General features: G+C 50.8%; 1 protein-coding gene across 1 annotated transcript; it reads right to left on the reverse strand.

Annotated features, from left to right (window-relative positions):
- Window positions 1-797: 797 nt before the first annotated feature.
- On the reverse strand, window positions 798-8,097 carry LOC144269551 (allograft inflammatory factor 1-like; the record flags this gene model as incomplete). Its single annotated transcript, XM_077825338.1, has 5 exons — window positions 798-969; window positions 2,320-2,482; window positions 3,834-3,875; window positions 4,759-4,825; window positions 8,038-8,097. Coding segments are annotated over 5 exons (504 nt in total), but the record flags the coding sequence as incomplete, so codon positions are not given.
- Window positions 8,098-16,674: the final 8,577 nt, after the last annotated feature.

Raw genomic sequence — 16,674 nt, forward strand, 5'->3', positions numbered from 1 at the left:
AACTAGGGGTCACCAAATGACATTAATAGGCAGCAGGTTTAAAAGAAACCAAAGGAAGAATTTTTGCACACAACGCACAGTCAACCTGTGGAACTCTTTGCCAGAGGATGTTGTGAAGGCCAAGACTATAACAGGGTTCAAAAAAGAACTAGATAAATTCATGGAGGATCGGTCCATCAATGGCTACTAGCCAGGATGGGCAGGGATGGTGTCCCTAGCCTTGGTTTGCTAGTAGTTGGGAATGTGCAACAGGGGATGGATCACTTGATGATTCCCTGTTCTGTTCATTCCCTCTGGGGCACTGTTGGAAGACAGGATACTGGGTTAGATGGAGCTTTGGTCTGACCCAGTATGGATGTTATGTTCTTGAACAACCTGAGTAAGAACAATGGACAAATACGATTCTAGGAGCTGACCTGAAAGAGCCCAGGTTTATACCAGGCTCTACCACTGACCTGCTGAGAGCTGGGATGCGTAACTGCACCTCCCTCTGGCTGTTTCTCTTGCCACCTGTCTGATTATGTCTAGATGGTAGGCTCTTTGGGACAGATACTGTCTTGTGTTCCTACAGCACCTTCCACAACAGGGCCTTTAGGCGCTGCTATAACGCCAGCAATCAGCAGTTCTGCTCTCCTGCTGCAGCAGCTCAGACATGCTACAGCGCACTGTTGCTAGGCAGCTCTTTATTGGGGAAGGTCTGAGCTGGATGCATTCTACCACAGGAGATTTGATTTGCCTTCTCAGCAGGCTCTCCAGCCTACGAAGCGAGTCAGTCTCCACATTCCTCAGGCAGCCGGCTAGGTCTCAGGGCAGCCATCAACTGGAGATGGGGGAGGTGGCGGCGGGAGAGTGGCAAGAGGAGAGGGGACTCCGGAGAGAGTGCATTCCAAGTAGGTTACATAGGGGCCAGCATCCATCAGGCTGGGCCTCTTCACCACTCCTCCTCCTTTCCCATTGTAGTACATGATCCTGGCAGCAGAAAGAGTGAACAGCAGGACTCATGGCAAGAGCCAGGGGGAACCATCACTGACACATCCTAGCTCTTATCTTTATCCCCAGGTTACAGCTGGAGAAACTGAGGCACAGAAGGGCAGTGACCCAGCAGAGCACTGCCTTCAATACCCCTTATGAACAATTAGTTCCTGCCTAAGCCCACCTTTCTGCCTAAGGCTCCCCACGAAGAGGGAGGTTTGCTTTACCTGTGAAGGTCTTTGGATGACCAGCTAGACAGTCTCCCCATTCTCTCCCTCCACCCTTGATCTTTCCACTCAGGTAGGCCAGTTAAGTTGGAGTGGTTGGTGTCACCTCCAGCTAGACTGCACCAGTGGGCTGGGGCCAGAACATGGGCTGCAAAGACAGCAGGGGAATGGTCATACCTCAAGTGAGTGGTGAAGAGTCTCATGGAGACACATCACTGTATAGCGTGAAGCTGGGAATACCCCCGATGCCTCCACCCCTGGAACCTCAAGTTTGGGACCAAGTGACTAGATCCAGGCAGAGTCTGATTTTCAGCTATCGTTCCATAGTTTTGGGCTGTTCCACATCATTCAAATTCAATGGAGACCAGCTTCTGGCCCTGTTCATACAGCCAAGGAGCCACGGTGCTGCCCTCAGACATGTCCCCAAGTGCCATTCCCAGTAGAGTTCAGACACTGTGGTCCAGGTTTTGTCCTGACTCCTGCAAACTGCCCTGCTGACTTCAGTGGAGTTGTATGGGAAGAACGTAGCCTGCAATCTTTAGCCCTCCAGCCCATTGGTAAATGTGGCTAACCATTGACCTCAAATGGAGGAGGGAGTAGGGTGACCAGATGTCCTGATTTTATAGGGACAGTCCCGATATTTGGGGCTTTTTCTTATATAGGCTCCTACTTCTCCTCACCCCCATCCCAATTTTTCACACTTGCTATCCGGTCAGCCTAGGAGGGAGGTCCGATTCCCTAGTCAGAATAAGTTGTTTTGCCTTGGTAGCACAGAGGTACTAAAGTTTGCCTATCAGAGTTGGGCCCCCAGCTTCTTGGGCCTGTTCCTTTAGCTGGTTAGTTACCCAGGGATCACCAAATGGACAGAAGTACAAGTTTTGCACAAGGTCAAGTCTTCCACCCTCTCTACAACAGCTGTACCATGCTAGTGCCCAGATCCTGCAGCGACAGGTAGGTTAGAAATAGCTGCAGATCTCCCAGTAGCTCCTCTTGCCCTTTGTTGGAAGGCAACTGTCACCCAGGGAACAACCAAAGACAAATCAAATCCTTTTGACCAATTGCACATTCAGCTCCTTCCTCTGGCCCAAGCCTGGAGATGCAGGTATGCTTCCATACATACCGTTGGCACATGGTTGATCTGCGGCCCAGCATAACCATAGTGAAGTCCTTGTAAGGGATGGTGCTGCCTGTGTTCCCTGTGATTTCCTGGACCAGCGCCTTGAGCTCCAAGGGGTTTTGGAAAACCCCAAACTCCTGCAGTATCCTGCTCATCGTTGGATAGTCTGAAACAACACCAGACTCAGATATGGTCTGTATCACATGATCACAGGGGTTAGAGATGGAAGAGACCTATTTGGTCATTTATCACATCCCCCTTCCCATCGCTGCTCCAGAACTGGTTCTGCATTACTCAGATGTGGGCCTGGAGAGTTTTGAGCAGCATCTACATTGAGCATAAGCCCAGAAGAAACAGCAGGGGTGGTTTTAGGTAGGTGCTTTACAATGAAGGAGAGAGCACTACAGAGTAGTTTCGGTGTTACTGGATTCCTTAGTCTAAGGAGTCAAAGCAATCTGATATAGTCTTCCAATCTGGGTAGTCCCCTAAAGGCTTTAAGCAAATAGAGTGCAACTTGAACTCCAAGGTATCTACTCCCCACTTTTCACCCACAGGTTAAGGCTAGACCTTTGAAGGTGGCATGATCTCCCTCTCTGGTTCTAACACATCCTTCAAGTTCACGATTGTTTTTGTGGGAAAGAATGGGACTGTATATGTACTTCATGCATGTAGAGAGGCCATGCTCTCAGTCATCCAGGAGAGGCCATGTTCTTAGTCATCCAGGATTAGTCTACTGAAATGCAAAAGCACCATGGGCAGTGGGGGGGGGGGGGTGGAGAATTTCAGATTCAGCAACAGGAAGTTGTATAAGTGTGCAGCTGTAGCAGAGAATTTGGGACTGGCTACATCTCAGAGAGGCATACCAACCTCATGTGTGAGGACAAAGGCAGCCCATTGCCACCCCCTCAAAAGTGCCTCTTGAAAGTAGGTGGGAAATGACTCATTACCAATAAGTCTTGCATCAGCTAGTCAAGGAAGCCATCCAGCAAGTACCTGAGCATGGCTTCAAAGTTCTTCCCATCTCAGGGCACCAGGCATTTTTCTCCCTTGTTAAGAAGCATTAAGGGACCCACTGGCACAGGAGAGCTGGGGGACCCACCTTTGTGACCCTAGGATGGTAGCTGCCAGCCTCACCACTCAGTTACCATCAGCATGAGTGCTAAACCCTAAGCACCAGAGACCTGATTCTCTGGCACCAAGTGAGATCTAGTTCTGGGGGAGGGGGAAGACTGAGGCAGGCAGTGGGATAGACTTAAGGTGCCCATGGGCACAAATAACCACCATTGGCATATTCTGCTTCCACACAGGGAGTGAGTATGGGGGGGGGAAGGGATCTTCTTGTGAAGGTCCAATGAGCTGCCTAGGGCCCCCACCCCTGTGAAATATTGGGATATTCACTATTCTCGGATTCCACCAACACATGGACACATCAAACCCCAATAGTTGGGAGTGCAGCAGATGGGCCTTCAGATCTGGTCTGGCAGAGGAGGAGGAGGGAAGCAGCAGTGACAATTTACCAATTTCTCCTGTGCTTGTGGCATCATATCCCATAAACATGCCTAGGAGAGAGAGAAGAGTCATCATCCTGCCTACCAAGACTGAGTGCAGCATCAACTCATTGATTTACAGCAGTAGCCATTCTGCACGCACGTCCACGGGGACTGCCTCGTCACCTGCAGTGCCAACGTCCCCCACGCTCTGCAGGGGCCTGGCCGAAGAACGGGAGCTGTTTTCCCCAGGCTAGAGTCACTTAGTTCAAAATTTCTCAAGGGATTTTTTTTTTTTTTTTTTTACCCCAAAAAAGGTTTTTTGTCCCCCGCCTCTCTTGCCACTGAAAGAAGAGGAGAAAGGAGAAGCCTGGCTTCACGTACACTATTTTCGTTTTTAAAGGCTAGATTTGACCCAGTGGCATCTGTAGGTCACGAATCAATTCAAACATAGCTCTTCAGGAGCATTCCCTCAGATTAGTTGGCTTCGCTCTCAAGTGTTTGATAATTTCATCTAGGCCTCTTTGATAACAAGAGCCAGATCCTGAGCTGGGATAAGCCAGCAATCAGCAGAATGGTGCCAGTTCACAGCAAATGAGGAACTGGCCCAAAGGCTGCAATGCCCCCACATCACCAGCATTTGCCAACTCAACAGGGAAGTTATTTTAACCAGGGGATAAAATCACGGTCTGCATTTGGCTTGTTCAACCTCAAGTCACCAGTTCCCCAGAGAGCAGGGTATGGCATTGGGGGGCCAATCTCAACACAGGCTCTGTAGGTATTGACTAGTTCTTGGAGGGAGGGGAGTGGGATTAGAAGAGCATTTTGCACCGATCATTACACCTCCTGCTGCTTTAGCAACGTTCTCCCCTCCCCCAAGCCCAAACACTCAGCTGCATTTTTAGGGCATTAAACCATTTCCTTCTCAGCTCCATTCTCCCTGGGACAGACTCACCCTTCAGCTGATCAAGCTTTGCCTGTAGATTTGGAATGTCTCGAAATGGTTCATCAGCCAGGTACTCCTGTCCGGGCAAGAGAGACGAGTTGGTCACCAGACCTGGCAATAACTCACGTTAAGCAATGAGCAAATATCAGCACTCATGTAGGGGGCCATGGTGAAAACCTATCCAGGTGTCCTCTGGATCAGTCTATTTCAGTCCGGGGTATGCCATCTACCAGGACTCCTTCAGCCTGAACTCCAGCACCCCCTGCTATGCCAGGCCAGCTGTGAAATGCCACAGGCTGAAAATTTTTTAGCCATGAAGAGACTCCACACAAATACCTGGAATTACTATGAGGAATAATGACAAATTACAAAACTTTCTTCCTTGTGTTCTCCTGCTCTAGCCATTGGAAACTAACCACCACATGCTTCCCAGCTCATTGGCCCTGAGTTATCCCAAACCTCCCAGGGCTCAGTTAAGTTTGATGTAAGATTTCACTTTGCTTTTAGTCTTGCTCCCCCCTTTCAACCCAGCGGCAAGTCAAAGTTCAGGGGCCTGCCCCCCCCTCCAAGGGCATTCTAGAGGCAAACAGAAATTGACAGAGTCTGGCATTTTCTTGGACACAATCTTGTTTATTTACAAGGAATGTAGAAAGTCCTGCTTCTCTAAATGCAGAAGGGACCAAAATCAGGGGGGAACTTCTTTGCTTACAGGCCAATTCTCTTTACCCAGCCCCAGAAGCTCTCACTAGCATTTTGCAGGGTCATGCACTGTGCTTGTCCTTCCATCTCCCCCAGGGGCCAGGCCCAGCTGGTCCTGCAGAGTGTCTCTCAGGCAGAGATGGGGGAACTGAACCTGGGTATCCCATGTTCCAGGTGACTGCTCTAACCCCTGAGCTAAAAGTTGGGGTCCTCTTCTAGCCAGATTCTGGCCAGGACCCGATGGGATAGGTGGCATCTGGGCACACCTTCCAGATCAGGCCCCACAGGTGAGAGAGGCAGAGGACCACCTCCCTTCTCTCAGTCTGTGCCTCGTACTAGCGCTCTAGGCATCCAGGTACCCACAGAGAGGCAGCAGCGCAGGCATCAAGGGAACTTCCCCCTGAAAATTCAGGTATCAAGTGAGTTCAGGCACCTGCAGGGTTTGGCAGCAGCCAAGTGGGGGTTTTGTGGACTGCAGAGGCACCCAAATACCATTGTGGATCTGAGCCTAAGTGACTTGCCCAACACGGCACAGGAAGTCAGTGACAGAGTGAGGGATTGAACCCAGGTCTCCCCATTCCCAGCCTTGAGCCCTACCCACTCAACTATCTTTCCTTTTCGGCCCCAGTTCCTACATCCCCCTTTATATCTGGCATTTGTGAGAGCTTAACATGAAGGGGGATCCATTAGATAGCCTCAGCTTCATAGATAACCTTATTATTTTACATGAGGAGAGCAGGGAGGTGATTTGACCTCTGTGCACATGGCATTTGTGAGAGCAGACCCAGAATATTGTTTGCAGTTGTGGGGGCCACATTTTAAAGAGGACATGGAAGTGTTGGAGAGGGTGCCAAAGAGAGCCACAAAAATGAGTCAAGGGCTGAAGAAAACACATGGTTAGACCTGTGTCCCTATTTCCAAATGGGAAGAGTCTGGCTCCAGCTGCCAGCCACTGCGTCTTGTTCTGCCTTTCTTGACTAGATTAAACAGCTCCGTAGTCCCTGGCGTTTTCTCCCAAGGAAGGTGCTTAGGCACTGTAATCAGGTCACCTCTTAACCAGCGTTTTGATCAGCTAAATGCAGTGAGAGATGGACGAGCTCAATCAAAGGAGGGTTAACAACCACTAGAACAAACTCCCAAGGGAAGAGGCAAAGTCTCCACTTCTGGTAGTCTAGCTGCATTTCTGGAGGAGATGCTGCAGCCATACAAGTTCATGGTTCGATATTGGGGGAACCGTGGGAAACTAAGGACCCGACAAAAGGCCAGAATAGATCACCCAATGGTCCCTGCTGGCCTTGAGTGCTGTGAAATGGGAGAGAAGGCCTGTCACTTTAAGAGGCTGTGGAATAGGAAGGCAGCTCATGGCAATGGGCCTGAAGCCATGCCCCAGTCCTCTGGAAGGCCACCCACACTTTGGGAACATCTGGATGCCATCTGAATGGCAGGACTTGGGCCCATTCCTTATTACCAGCATACACCTCCACTAGGGCTCATTCCCCCATTATACAGAGAGACCAGCACAGCAGCAGACCACAGCAGAGCCTCATTTCATGCATGTGGAGGCTTCTTGCGGCTGCTGACAGTGCTCATTTACCAGGCTTTCCAACTAAGTCACTTGGGGAGCAGGGCTTCCATGAACAATGTTGGTACAGAAGTAAAACTTCGCCGAGCTCACAGCTGGCCACCAGCTGTGTTTCTATTGCTGACTGCCTCACAGGTCAATAATGGAGCATGAAATGGTGTGAGCCAATTACAGCACATATGCAAATATCTGCATCCTGATTGGCTTAAAGTCAATTTTCTACTCATTGCTAGCATTTCTAGGGCCTCCTCTACCAGAATAGCTAATGCTAACTTTCTGGACCATGAACTTTGCCTCCTAATGTATTGGTTATAGCTCCTGGGGACAAGGAAGCTACATCACAATGCGGTGAAGAATGTATTCAGAACCCACATAATACAGAGAGACTCAATTCCACTCTCATTTACACCAGCCAGAGTTACTCCAGGGTAAGAGAAAGTAGAATCAAATCTTTTTCTTGGCTTCACTTCATGATTTGCTTTCCCTCAAGGTGTCTATTGACATTAGCCAGTACATATGCTTTTGTTTAATAAATCTTCTGGTGTATTACAGTTGAGAAGAGACAATAATTAACAGACGTGTATAAACGGGGCGACATGAGCTGGCATGGCATCAATGAGAATTCTACTAGCATATGGGAGAGCACAAAAGGTTTTTTTTCAGTGCTAGAGATTAGCTGAAATCTCTTGGCAAGCAGTTCATGTGCTTTCTACATTATCTAAAATGCATCTTAGCACAAGAAGATTGCAGAGAAATTCCCTCAGGAAGATAATCTTAATGAAATAGGATTTTTTTTTTTTTTGGGGAGAGTGAATTTTTATCTTACCTTACTGTCACAAAGTTGATGACAAAAAGGCAAAATACAGACCACTTTATCATAGTCTGAAGACTCAGGAGTCCTTGATTTCATCTACTTTTTGTTTGTTGGTTTGTTTTTTATTATTAAATCTTGTGTTCCTTATATAAAGGAAGTACATGGTAAAAGCTAGAAAATTTACTGCACCTACCTTGTTAACTAGACAAAATTCTTTCTCCTGTTTCTCCTGCATGTCATGATCCTTTGCTACAATACACACATGAGAGAAAATTTAAAAAAAACAAAGCCTAAAAAATGTTAAAACCCAACAGAAAATTTAGTTTTTACCAGCCATTTTTTCCTTGCAAAAGAACGAACAACTCTGTTAGCTTAACTGAGCACCCTCCCCTTTATACACTTCAGTAGCTGGCTTGACTTTGGCCTGGGCTAATTGGAGGGATTTGCCTAGTTGAAAGGCAGCTGTCACGTTAAGCATGCCAGAGTTAAACTGAGGCAACTGAGAATAACAGAAGCAGGGGGGACAAGGCCCTTAGCATGATGCATATCAGCTGTTTGCTCTTCATGGGTTGCAGTGTTGTAGGGTCCCAAGATATTAGAGCGACAAGGGGGTCACTTAACTCACATAATTGTGTGCTTGGTTATGGAAGAGCGACTAGCTCTGGCTAGTAGAGGGGCACCTGAGAGATACTTTAAAAACATTGCAGGGGGTTTTATCATTTAAAGCATGCGCGTGAAATGTTGGGACATAGCTGCAGTGTGTGTTTGGGCTAACGGGGGTAGGGTATGGAGGCTGGGAGAGGACAGCATTCAGTGGGCTGTTAGTGGAAAACTGCTTGCATGTCAGGCAGCGGAGCAGCTATTGCTTTGTCTGTTAAGCTCTGCCTGGGTTAGGAGGACTGGTTATACTCCAGAGGCACCAGCCAAAGATCAAGGCAGCAGCAGTGCGCTAGTTGCTGTACAAATACATAGTAAGAGACAATTGCTGCCCTGGAGAGCTGCTGTAGACAGACATCACCAGCAGGAGGCAGGGCTGCACAGAGGGATTCTGGGGGCCCAGGGCAAAATCTGAACCTGAGGATCCCCACCCTTCCCAGAATATTACCACTGAGGTGGGAACTGGAGCTCTGTCATTAACACCCACCCACCTATCAGAATGATCACAAGGAATGTTGGCTGGATTTCGTTGGTGCGATGCTGTGTTGGGAGCTCGCACAGGTGCGTGACAGAGGCCCAGCCAGAAGGCAGTTTTGGGCAAGCGGTGTGCAAAGCCCCACAATGCAGACCGGGGGCCAATCCCTGCTCTCAGTCGCTGCAGGGTAAATCGGGAGTAGTGTGGGGGACATCAGCGATGCTGCTCCAGAGGTACACAGGTGTGGCTCAGAGCTGGGGTGGGATGTCATGACTTTACCATGTGATGAGGGGCTCAGAACCTTCTGCCACACGTGTTGTGGAGGGAGCTGACAGCTTGGACTGGAGCAAGCGGTAGAGAGAACACCTGTCAGTCTGGGAGGGCAGCTGTGTGGCATTTGGGTCTCCGCAGCCCCTCGCGTGGGGTGAGTTCATTTCTGTTCTGTTGTTACCAGGGAGAAATCAGCTAGGGCCAGTGTGGCGAGCGAGGGGTGATACAGTGGCCCCAGCATCAATGCTCTTAGGGGGTAAAAATCCCCAGACCCACTAAGTCACACTCACCGCCAGGAAATCTCTCTCTTTGGGGCCAGGATGCGCTTCACAAGGGTCAGCAGTTAGCTGCACCCACGCTAAACACTACAGAAAGCCATAGCTAGGGGAGGCTGGGGAGGTGCAGGGTACAAAGGGTTAATGATGCAGTTTAGAGCCAAAGGAAGGTTCAGTGTGTTCCCTGCATGGAGGTGGGTGGGCCCTGTGCTGGCAGAACGTCCCTGTCTCCAGAAGGAGGCTGGAGCATGGATGAGGTCTATGAGGCTGCTAGTGCTGTGTTGAGGTGGGTTTGATCCCACCGATGAGCTGCATAGGGGGATAATGGCAGAGGTGGTGAGACCTTTTCTTGGGGAACGTGGGGCAGTTCCAGAGCAAGATGTGAGCAGAGGGGCGGGGACTGTGTTTCCCGAGAGATTAGAGTGTTCCACGAGCTAAGGAAGTAGGAAGGCACGTGTCTTTTCAATCCCACCCATTGAAAGGAAGAGGCAGGCATAGCTGGATCCTACCCTGGGAAGACAGCAGAGCAGTCCATGCCATAGTCTGAATAACCCCAGACTGACTGGTGAGTCATTACCCTATCCTGAGGTCCCACATATTCTACGATACCAGCAAATATTGCTTAGCAAAGCCAGAAAGGGCATGGAGGCAGACAGGCCTGGTTCTCCACTTGCCTGCCTAGTGCATGGGGTCAGCATGCAGCTCTTTTAGCTGTGGTGTGGAGAATGCCTCCTGGGCTCACCTTGCAGACCCACCTGAGCTGGGATGAGAAGGGGACTGGTGCCTTGTAACACAACTGGCTTGAGCTGTGCTCTGGCCTGGGCGTGGGGTGCACGCACGGTGCTGGGTAGGGAGTGGAGCATGTATGTTTCTGTGCAGGGAGATGGGGATACGCCCCGACTGGCATGTGAAACTCCAGCAGGCCATACTCTCTCTCTCTCTGCATGCTGGGGGCTTGGCCACTCAGGGCAGCGAGGTGGAAACAGACCCTCGGAAGTGCCGCGTGACCCATTTCTCTTTCCCCCCACAGGCCGGGGAGCAAGGAGCTGAGACGCAGACGTGAGCTGATCACGGCGGTGAGGGACGGAGGGAGATGCACTGGGACACCTGCCATGGTTCCCCCTTGTCCGGGTCCCGCCAGCCATGCTGCCTCCTCCCGGGACCCAGGTTCCTCCCTGCGAGCGCTGGGGGAACAGCCTCCATTGCCCAGCAGATTCACGCTTCACCCGCTGGGCCGCAGGACATGCCCTCACCGGGAGCTGCTGGCTCAGGTTGACCGGAGTCCCACTTCCCCTGTCCCTGCAAGCTGTGCTCTCTACAACCGGCCCCTGAATACACCCCCTCTGGTGGGGCCATGGGCTCAAGTCATGGCGAGGCCCATGCCTCCCGCCGCAGGAAGTCGCTTTGTCTACTCCATGGCCAGGCCTGCGCCCACATTGTCCCACGTGGATCAGAGCTGTACGCCTCCTCTCTCCACCAGCTGGGCCTTCTACTCCAGGGATCAGAGCTTGTCCCCTCCCTGGGAGCCGATGGAGCGAGCTAAGCAGAGCCCCGCACTGCCTGTGCCCAGATGCTACGCGGTGTACTCCATGGACAGGAGCTCAGTGCCTTACCTGGCCCCGGGGGCTCCAGCTGGCCGGAGCCCTGCTCTGCCTCTGCCCAGGACTTATGCTGTTTACTCTCTCGAGCGGACCTTGTTTTCTCACCTGGACTCCTCAGTGCAGCCTGGGCTGGGATCCTCTTCTGTCCCAGTCAGCTGTGCTGTTTATTCCATGGACAGCCCGTCTCCCAGCCCAGCCTCACTCGCTCAGCCTTCTCCCGACTCCCCTCTATTCCCACCGCTTCTGCTGGCGGTGTACTCTGCAGGCCAGAGGTGCTGTCCCCCTCACCTGGAACTGCTCTCGCAGATTGACCGCAGCTGCACTCCCCCGGTCCCAGCCAGCTGTGCTGTCTACTCTCGGGACGCTCCACTCGATCCTTTGCCCGGATGGCTTGCGCCAAGCACTTAGCCCCGGGGGCCGTGCCGGCTAATCGCTGGAGCAGCACCTGGCTCCTCAGCTAGACCCGTCAGTTCCCATTCCTCTGACTCACCAGGCTTCCTTCCTGCCCTTCTGTTCTGACCTGGCCCAGGCTCCCCTGGCCGTGTGGCACCGTGCACAGCCTGAAGTTCCCCTCCCAGAGGGACTTTCCTCACCTCCTGACGCAACTCTCCTGCTTCAACCTCAGCACCTCAGAATAAAGCAAGAGCAGCTTGCCAGTGGGCTCCACTGCCTCTCGGGTGTTCTCGGTCTCCCACAGGGTGCTGGCGGGGCCCCCACTGAATCCTAAGCTTCCAGTGATCCACGGAACAGGGCAAACAAACCAGGTCTTCTGCCCCCTCCCCGCCTTTCTAATGGCCTCATCCCGACCTAGCAGGGCCACAAGAGGGTCACACTGTCGCCAGGTCCCAGTCAGTCCTTAGGTGTCTCTGCTGGGAAGCACCAGGTGTGCCGTGGGGTTAGTGATGTGACCGCCTGGCCCGCAGAGATAAATAGAACTCGGAGCCATCACTGCATTTCACCCAGGGCCCCGAATGCAGAGCAGCTGGGGGTGATGGGGGGCTTGACTGCCCGGGGCTGGATTTCGAACAATGGCCTAAGGGGGAATGGCTCCCTAAGCTAGCAAGGCCTTCGACAAGGCCTCGTAATATCCGCCCAGAATGCTTTGCCAGTCCTGTACGCCTCAATCGGCTCCCTAGTTAGAGGTGTTACAGTAACCCAGGAAGCCACATAAGGGGGGTCTCTTCCCACTGGCAGAGTGCCCCAAGATAAAGTTATGGCAGGAGGTGAAAATGGAGAAGGGAGGAGTGTGAGAACAGAGAAGGCCTCAAGGGAGAAGGAGAACTAGGGGCATGGCCACTGGTTGGGCTAAAATAATGGCGATTCGGAGAGTTTCTAGGTGAACCGTTGCCCTCTACTGAATTGAAACAGAACTGTCCAGTGGATATCATAGACCATGTACTGCTAGACATGAACAAATGGAGATTCTCCCTTGAGCGGAGGTGGTGGGGACGGGGGCATGATTTTAGAGCAAATAGGCCTGAGGCCTAACAGTGCTGCAGCTGTGAAGTTTCAAGCAGTTGCAGTGACCTCTCTGCAATTACTTGCTGGCAACAGATCCACTGCAGTAACCAAGACAAACCTTTGCCCCCCAAATGGCTCGAGTGCTGAAGCTGCGTGAGCCATCACAAATGTTTGGGTGACTTTTTGGAACCTCTGCACAGCTTAGGGCCGATTCAGAGACAGGTTTTGCACTGGTTTTTTGGATGCAGTTATGCTGGTACGGCCAGGTAACTGATGGGAACTAGCAATCGCGACACCAGCACCTGTAAGGCAGCGTTGCTGCGTCCCCAGTAAGGTTTCCAAGCTGACGTAGGTCAATCAGTACAAACACTGGTTCTGTCTCCACTGCATTGCAAACCCGGGTCTGGACAATTGCTGGACCTCACCGCTATGCTAATGCGTCCACACTGCACTGTGAAGCCTTTCTGACTCGAGTCTGTGGTTTGAGCTGTGTCCCTACTGCAAAATGACAGGGCTTGGACCTGAATCTTGGCACAACTCAGGCTCTGACACCCCACCTCACCAGCAGGAGCCCAGTCAGGCTGATTTGTATGTGGACGGAAGTCAGACTTAGGCTCAAACCTGAATCAGAACCCACACTTGATGTGCAGTGCAGACATACCCTCTGTGTCTAAAGCAGCCCTTCATTTCTTTTGGCAACAGGAATTCTCAGGTCCCAAAGATTTCCAGCCTGGCCCCTAGCTTGGCTCAGCATCTTCTGGTGCCAGTCAGCTGGCTGCTCACAGCCAATTGCTTGGACCTGGAGACTGTATTGAGGGGTGCAAGCAGAACAGATGGCTTTGCTACCTGCTAAGATACTTCCAGGGCCCCCACAACCTACAGTATCTGAGTGTCTATCTTTAACGTATTTCCTCTCACATCATTCCTGTGAGGTAGAACAGTACTGTTATCCCCTTTTGAAAGCCAGGGACCAAGGCACAGAGACCCCAAGGCCTGGATCCTCGCACCTAATGCTCAACTGGAGGGTTAGGTACCTACCTAGCTCAGGGCCTGGGCCTTAGTGATTGACGCAGCAAGAGACACTATGGCCTACTGCTGGTGCCGCAACCCACGGGAAGCCTGTTGCCAAGCCAGCAATTGAGCCTTTGTCTCCCTAACTAGAATGTGATCCTTCCTCACTCTAGAAGACTTGAACTCACCATACAATAGTGCTGCTCAGGTTCAAAGGCCGCAGCCTGTGGCCAGGAGCCACTCAGTTACTGTTGCTAAGCCCACACAATTAGATTTACTGCCATACTTGGGGGTCTCTTCCCTAGATCTGGTTTCTGACTCTTTAGCCTGACAAACCCCAGCTCCTGCAATGGGAACGCATCTCAAGGTCTATCACTGTGCAGGAGCAATAACTGCTTTGTTCAGCAAGGGTCCCTACGCCACAGCAACCAGCAGAGTAAATGTACAGCAAACTGGCAAACCTGCAAGGGCAGAGATTTGCAATGTCAAGAGGCCTCCACTTCCTGGGATCACTATACAGAGTTGCTTTGCACTCCTATGTACTACCCACCATGTCTAGTTGGCAGCCGGTGTCAAGTGGAGTGCCCCTGGGGTCGGTCCTGGGGCCGGTTTTGTTCAATATCTTCATAAATGATCTGGAGGATGGTGTGGATTGCACTCTCAGCAAATTTGCGGATGATACTAAACTGGGAGGAGTGGTAGATACGCTGGAGGGCAGGGATAGGATACAGAGGGACCTAGACAAATTGGAGGATTGGGCCAAAAGAAACCTGATGAGGTTCAATAAGGATAAGTGCAGGTTCCTGCACTTAGGACGGAAGAACCCAACGCACAGCTACAGACTAGGGACCGAATGGCTAGGCAGCAGTTCTGCGGAAAAGGACCTAGGGGTGACAGTGGACGAGAAGCTGGATATGAGTCAGCAGTGTGCCCTTGTTGCCAAGAAGGCCAATGGCATTTTGGGATGTATAAGTAGGGGCACAGCGAGCAGATCGAGGGACGTGATTGTCCCCCTCTATTCGACATTGGTGAGGCCTCATCTGGAGTACTGTGTCCAGTTTTAGGCCCCACACTACAAGAAGGATGTGGATAAATTGGAGAGAGTCCAGCGAAGGGCAACAAAAATTATTAGGGGTCTGGAACACATGACTTATGAGGAGAGGCTGAAGGAGCTGGGATTGTTTAGTCTGCAGAAGAGAAGAATGAGGGGGGATTTGATAGCTGCTTTCAACTACCTGAGAGGTGGTTCCAGAGAGGATGGTTCTAGACTATTCTCAATGGTAGAAGAGGACAGGACAAGGAGTAATGGTCTCAAGTTGCAGTGGGGGAGGATTAGGTTGGATATTAGGAAAAACTTTTTCACTAGGAGGGTGGTGAAACACTGGAATGCGTTACCTAGGGAGGTGGTAGAATCTCCTTCCTTAGAAGTTTTTCAGGTCAGGCTTGACAAAGCCCTGGCTGGGATGATTTAATTGGGGATTGGTCCTGCTTTGAGCAGGGGGTTGGACTAGATGACCTCCTGAGGTCCCTTCCAACCCTGATATTCTATGATCTCACCAGTTGGCCATCTATTTGTAACTCCTGGGTGCTGTACAAATGGGCTGCTCTTGCTGTAATCAGTGGGTAAGGCCACAACTTCTAGCAGAGGCAATTCTTCAGGCTGGCCTGACTGCTGCTGACGAGGGGCAGCTTTAGCCAAGAGTGATCTGCGTTCAAAGGTCAGAACATTGGGTTATGGGTCTGCTCAGCCCCGTGGCCCTTTTTAAAAGCCAACCACCTGTGACACGGACAGTGGCACTACGGTTGGTGAAATTTTCAGAAGCACCTAAGTGAGTTTGGAGGCAGAAGCTCTAGAATAGACTTCTGCCAGCACATCTATGTCAGTCCGGGGCACGAGCAGAAGCTGCTAGCATAGGCCCAGTTATATCAGCATAGCTTTTACTGGGATAGCTCGTTTCACTCCTGGGGGGTGGCGATGGGGGTGGTTTTACTATTCAGGTACAAAACATAGCTTTGCTGGTATGGCTGCATCCACACTAGCCATACTTTGTCAGTTTAAAACCTTGGTATAATTAAGTGCTCCTCGTGTAGACGTAGCTGACGTAACTGAAATCAGAAGCAGGGAGAAATTCACACCCCTACCTGTTAAAATCACACCACTGTTAAACCAGTCACACTCCTACCTCTTAAAGCTATGCCAGCAAATGCCTAGTGTAGACTCAGTTGTATTGACAGAGAAGTCCCTTTGCCAGCATAGCTTTTTTTTTTTTTTTTTCGGGTGGGAGCTTCATTTGCAAAAATACTTTCTTTGCCCGTATAAGCTATGTCTCAACAAGGAGGGTTTGTGGGTATAACTGCACTGGGCAAACCCTTTTGTATGGAGACAAGGCCTTTGGTCTCCTAAGAATCTGCAATGACAGGATTTTTAATCTGATCGTTTGCGACCACGGTTGCACGGTTGCTTGCAATCCCCATGGCTGAACAGGACATACCCACTTACATATGTTTCAAAGGTGTAAGTAGCAGGAGGAAGAGCTGTAGTACACCACTCCTCTTTTTGTCTGCTGGTTATTGCATCTTTAGCCCCTACTGCTGTAGGCCTACTGAAGTGCTGGCTCTTCTTGTCAGTTACATGCCCCTCTTTCAGCGCTCTGCATAGGCTAAACTTCCTGCTTCTACTTTAACTCTTTCCAAGCCATTGCCTTCAGTCTGGGTCCTTTTGGGTACAGGGAAGACCAATCCTTCCATACACTTTCCCCTGGTACCCCAACATGGTGTAACAGAACAGGCCATCAGCTTCTGCAAAAGCAGCTGCTGAAATCTTGCTATTGGCTTATTTCTTAATTTTGCAGTTTGGTCACATTCTTCAGAGGCAATGGGCCCTAAGATAAATCGATACATTTTCAGGTAATTGGTATGAAGCAAGGGCACACTCTAGTGGCCAGTTAAAGAACATACACATGTTTAACTAATTTACTATCATTTCAGGGATGCATTCCCAACCATTTCACTTAATTACCTTGTGTTTCAGATACCAGTTCCATCTGGCTGTCTGCAATGGAGGGAAGGATGTTGCAACT

Source organism: Eretmochelys imbricata, chromosome 8 (assembly GCF_965152235.1).
Source record: "Eretmochelys imbricata isolate rEreImb1 chromosome 8, rEreImb1.hap1, whole genome shotgun sequence".
Taxonomy (NCBI): domain Eukaryota; kingdom Metazoa; phylum Chordata; order Testudines; family Cheloniidae; genus Eretmochelys; species Eretmochelys imbricata.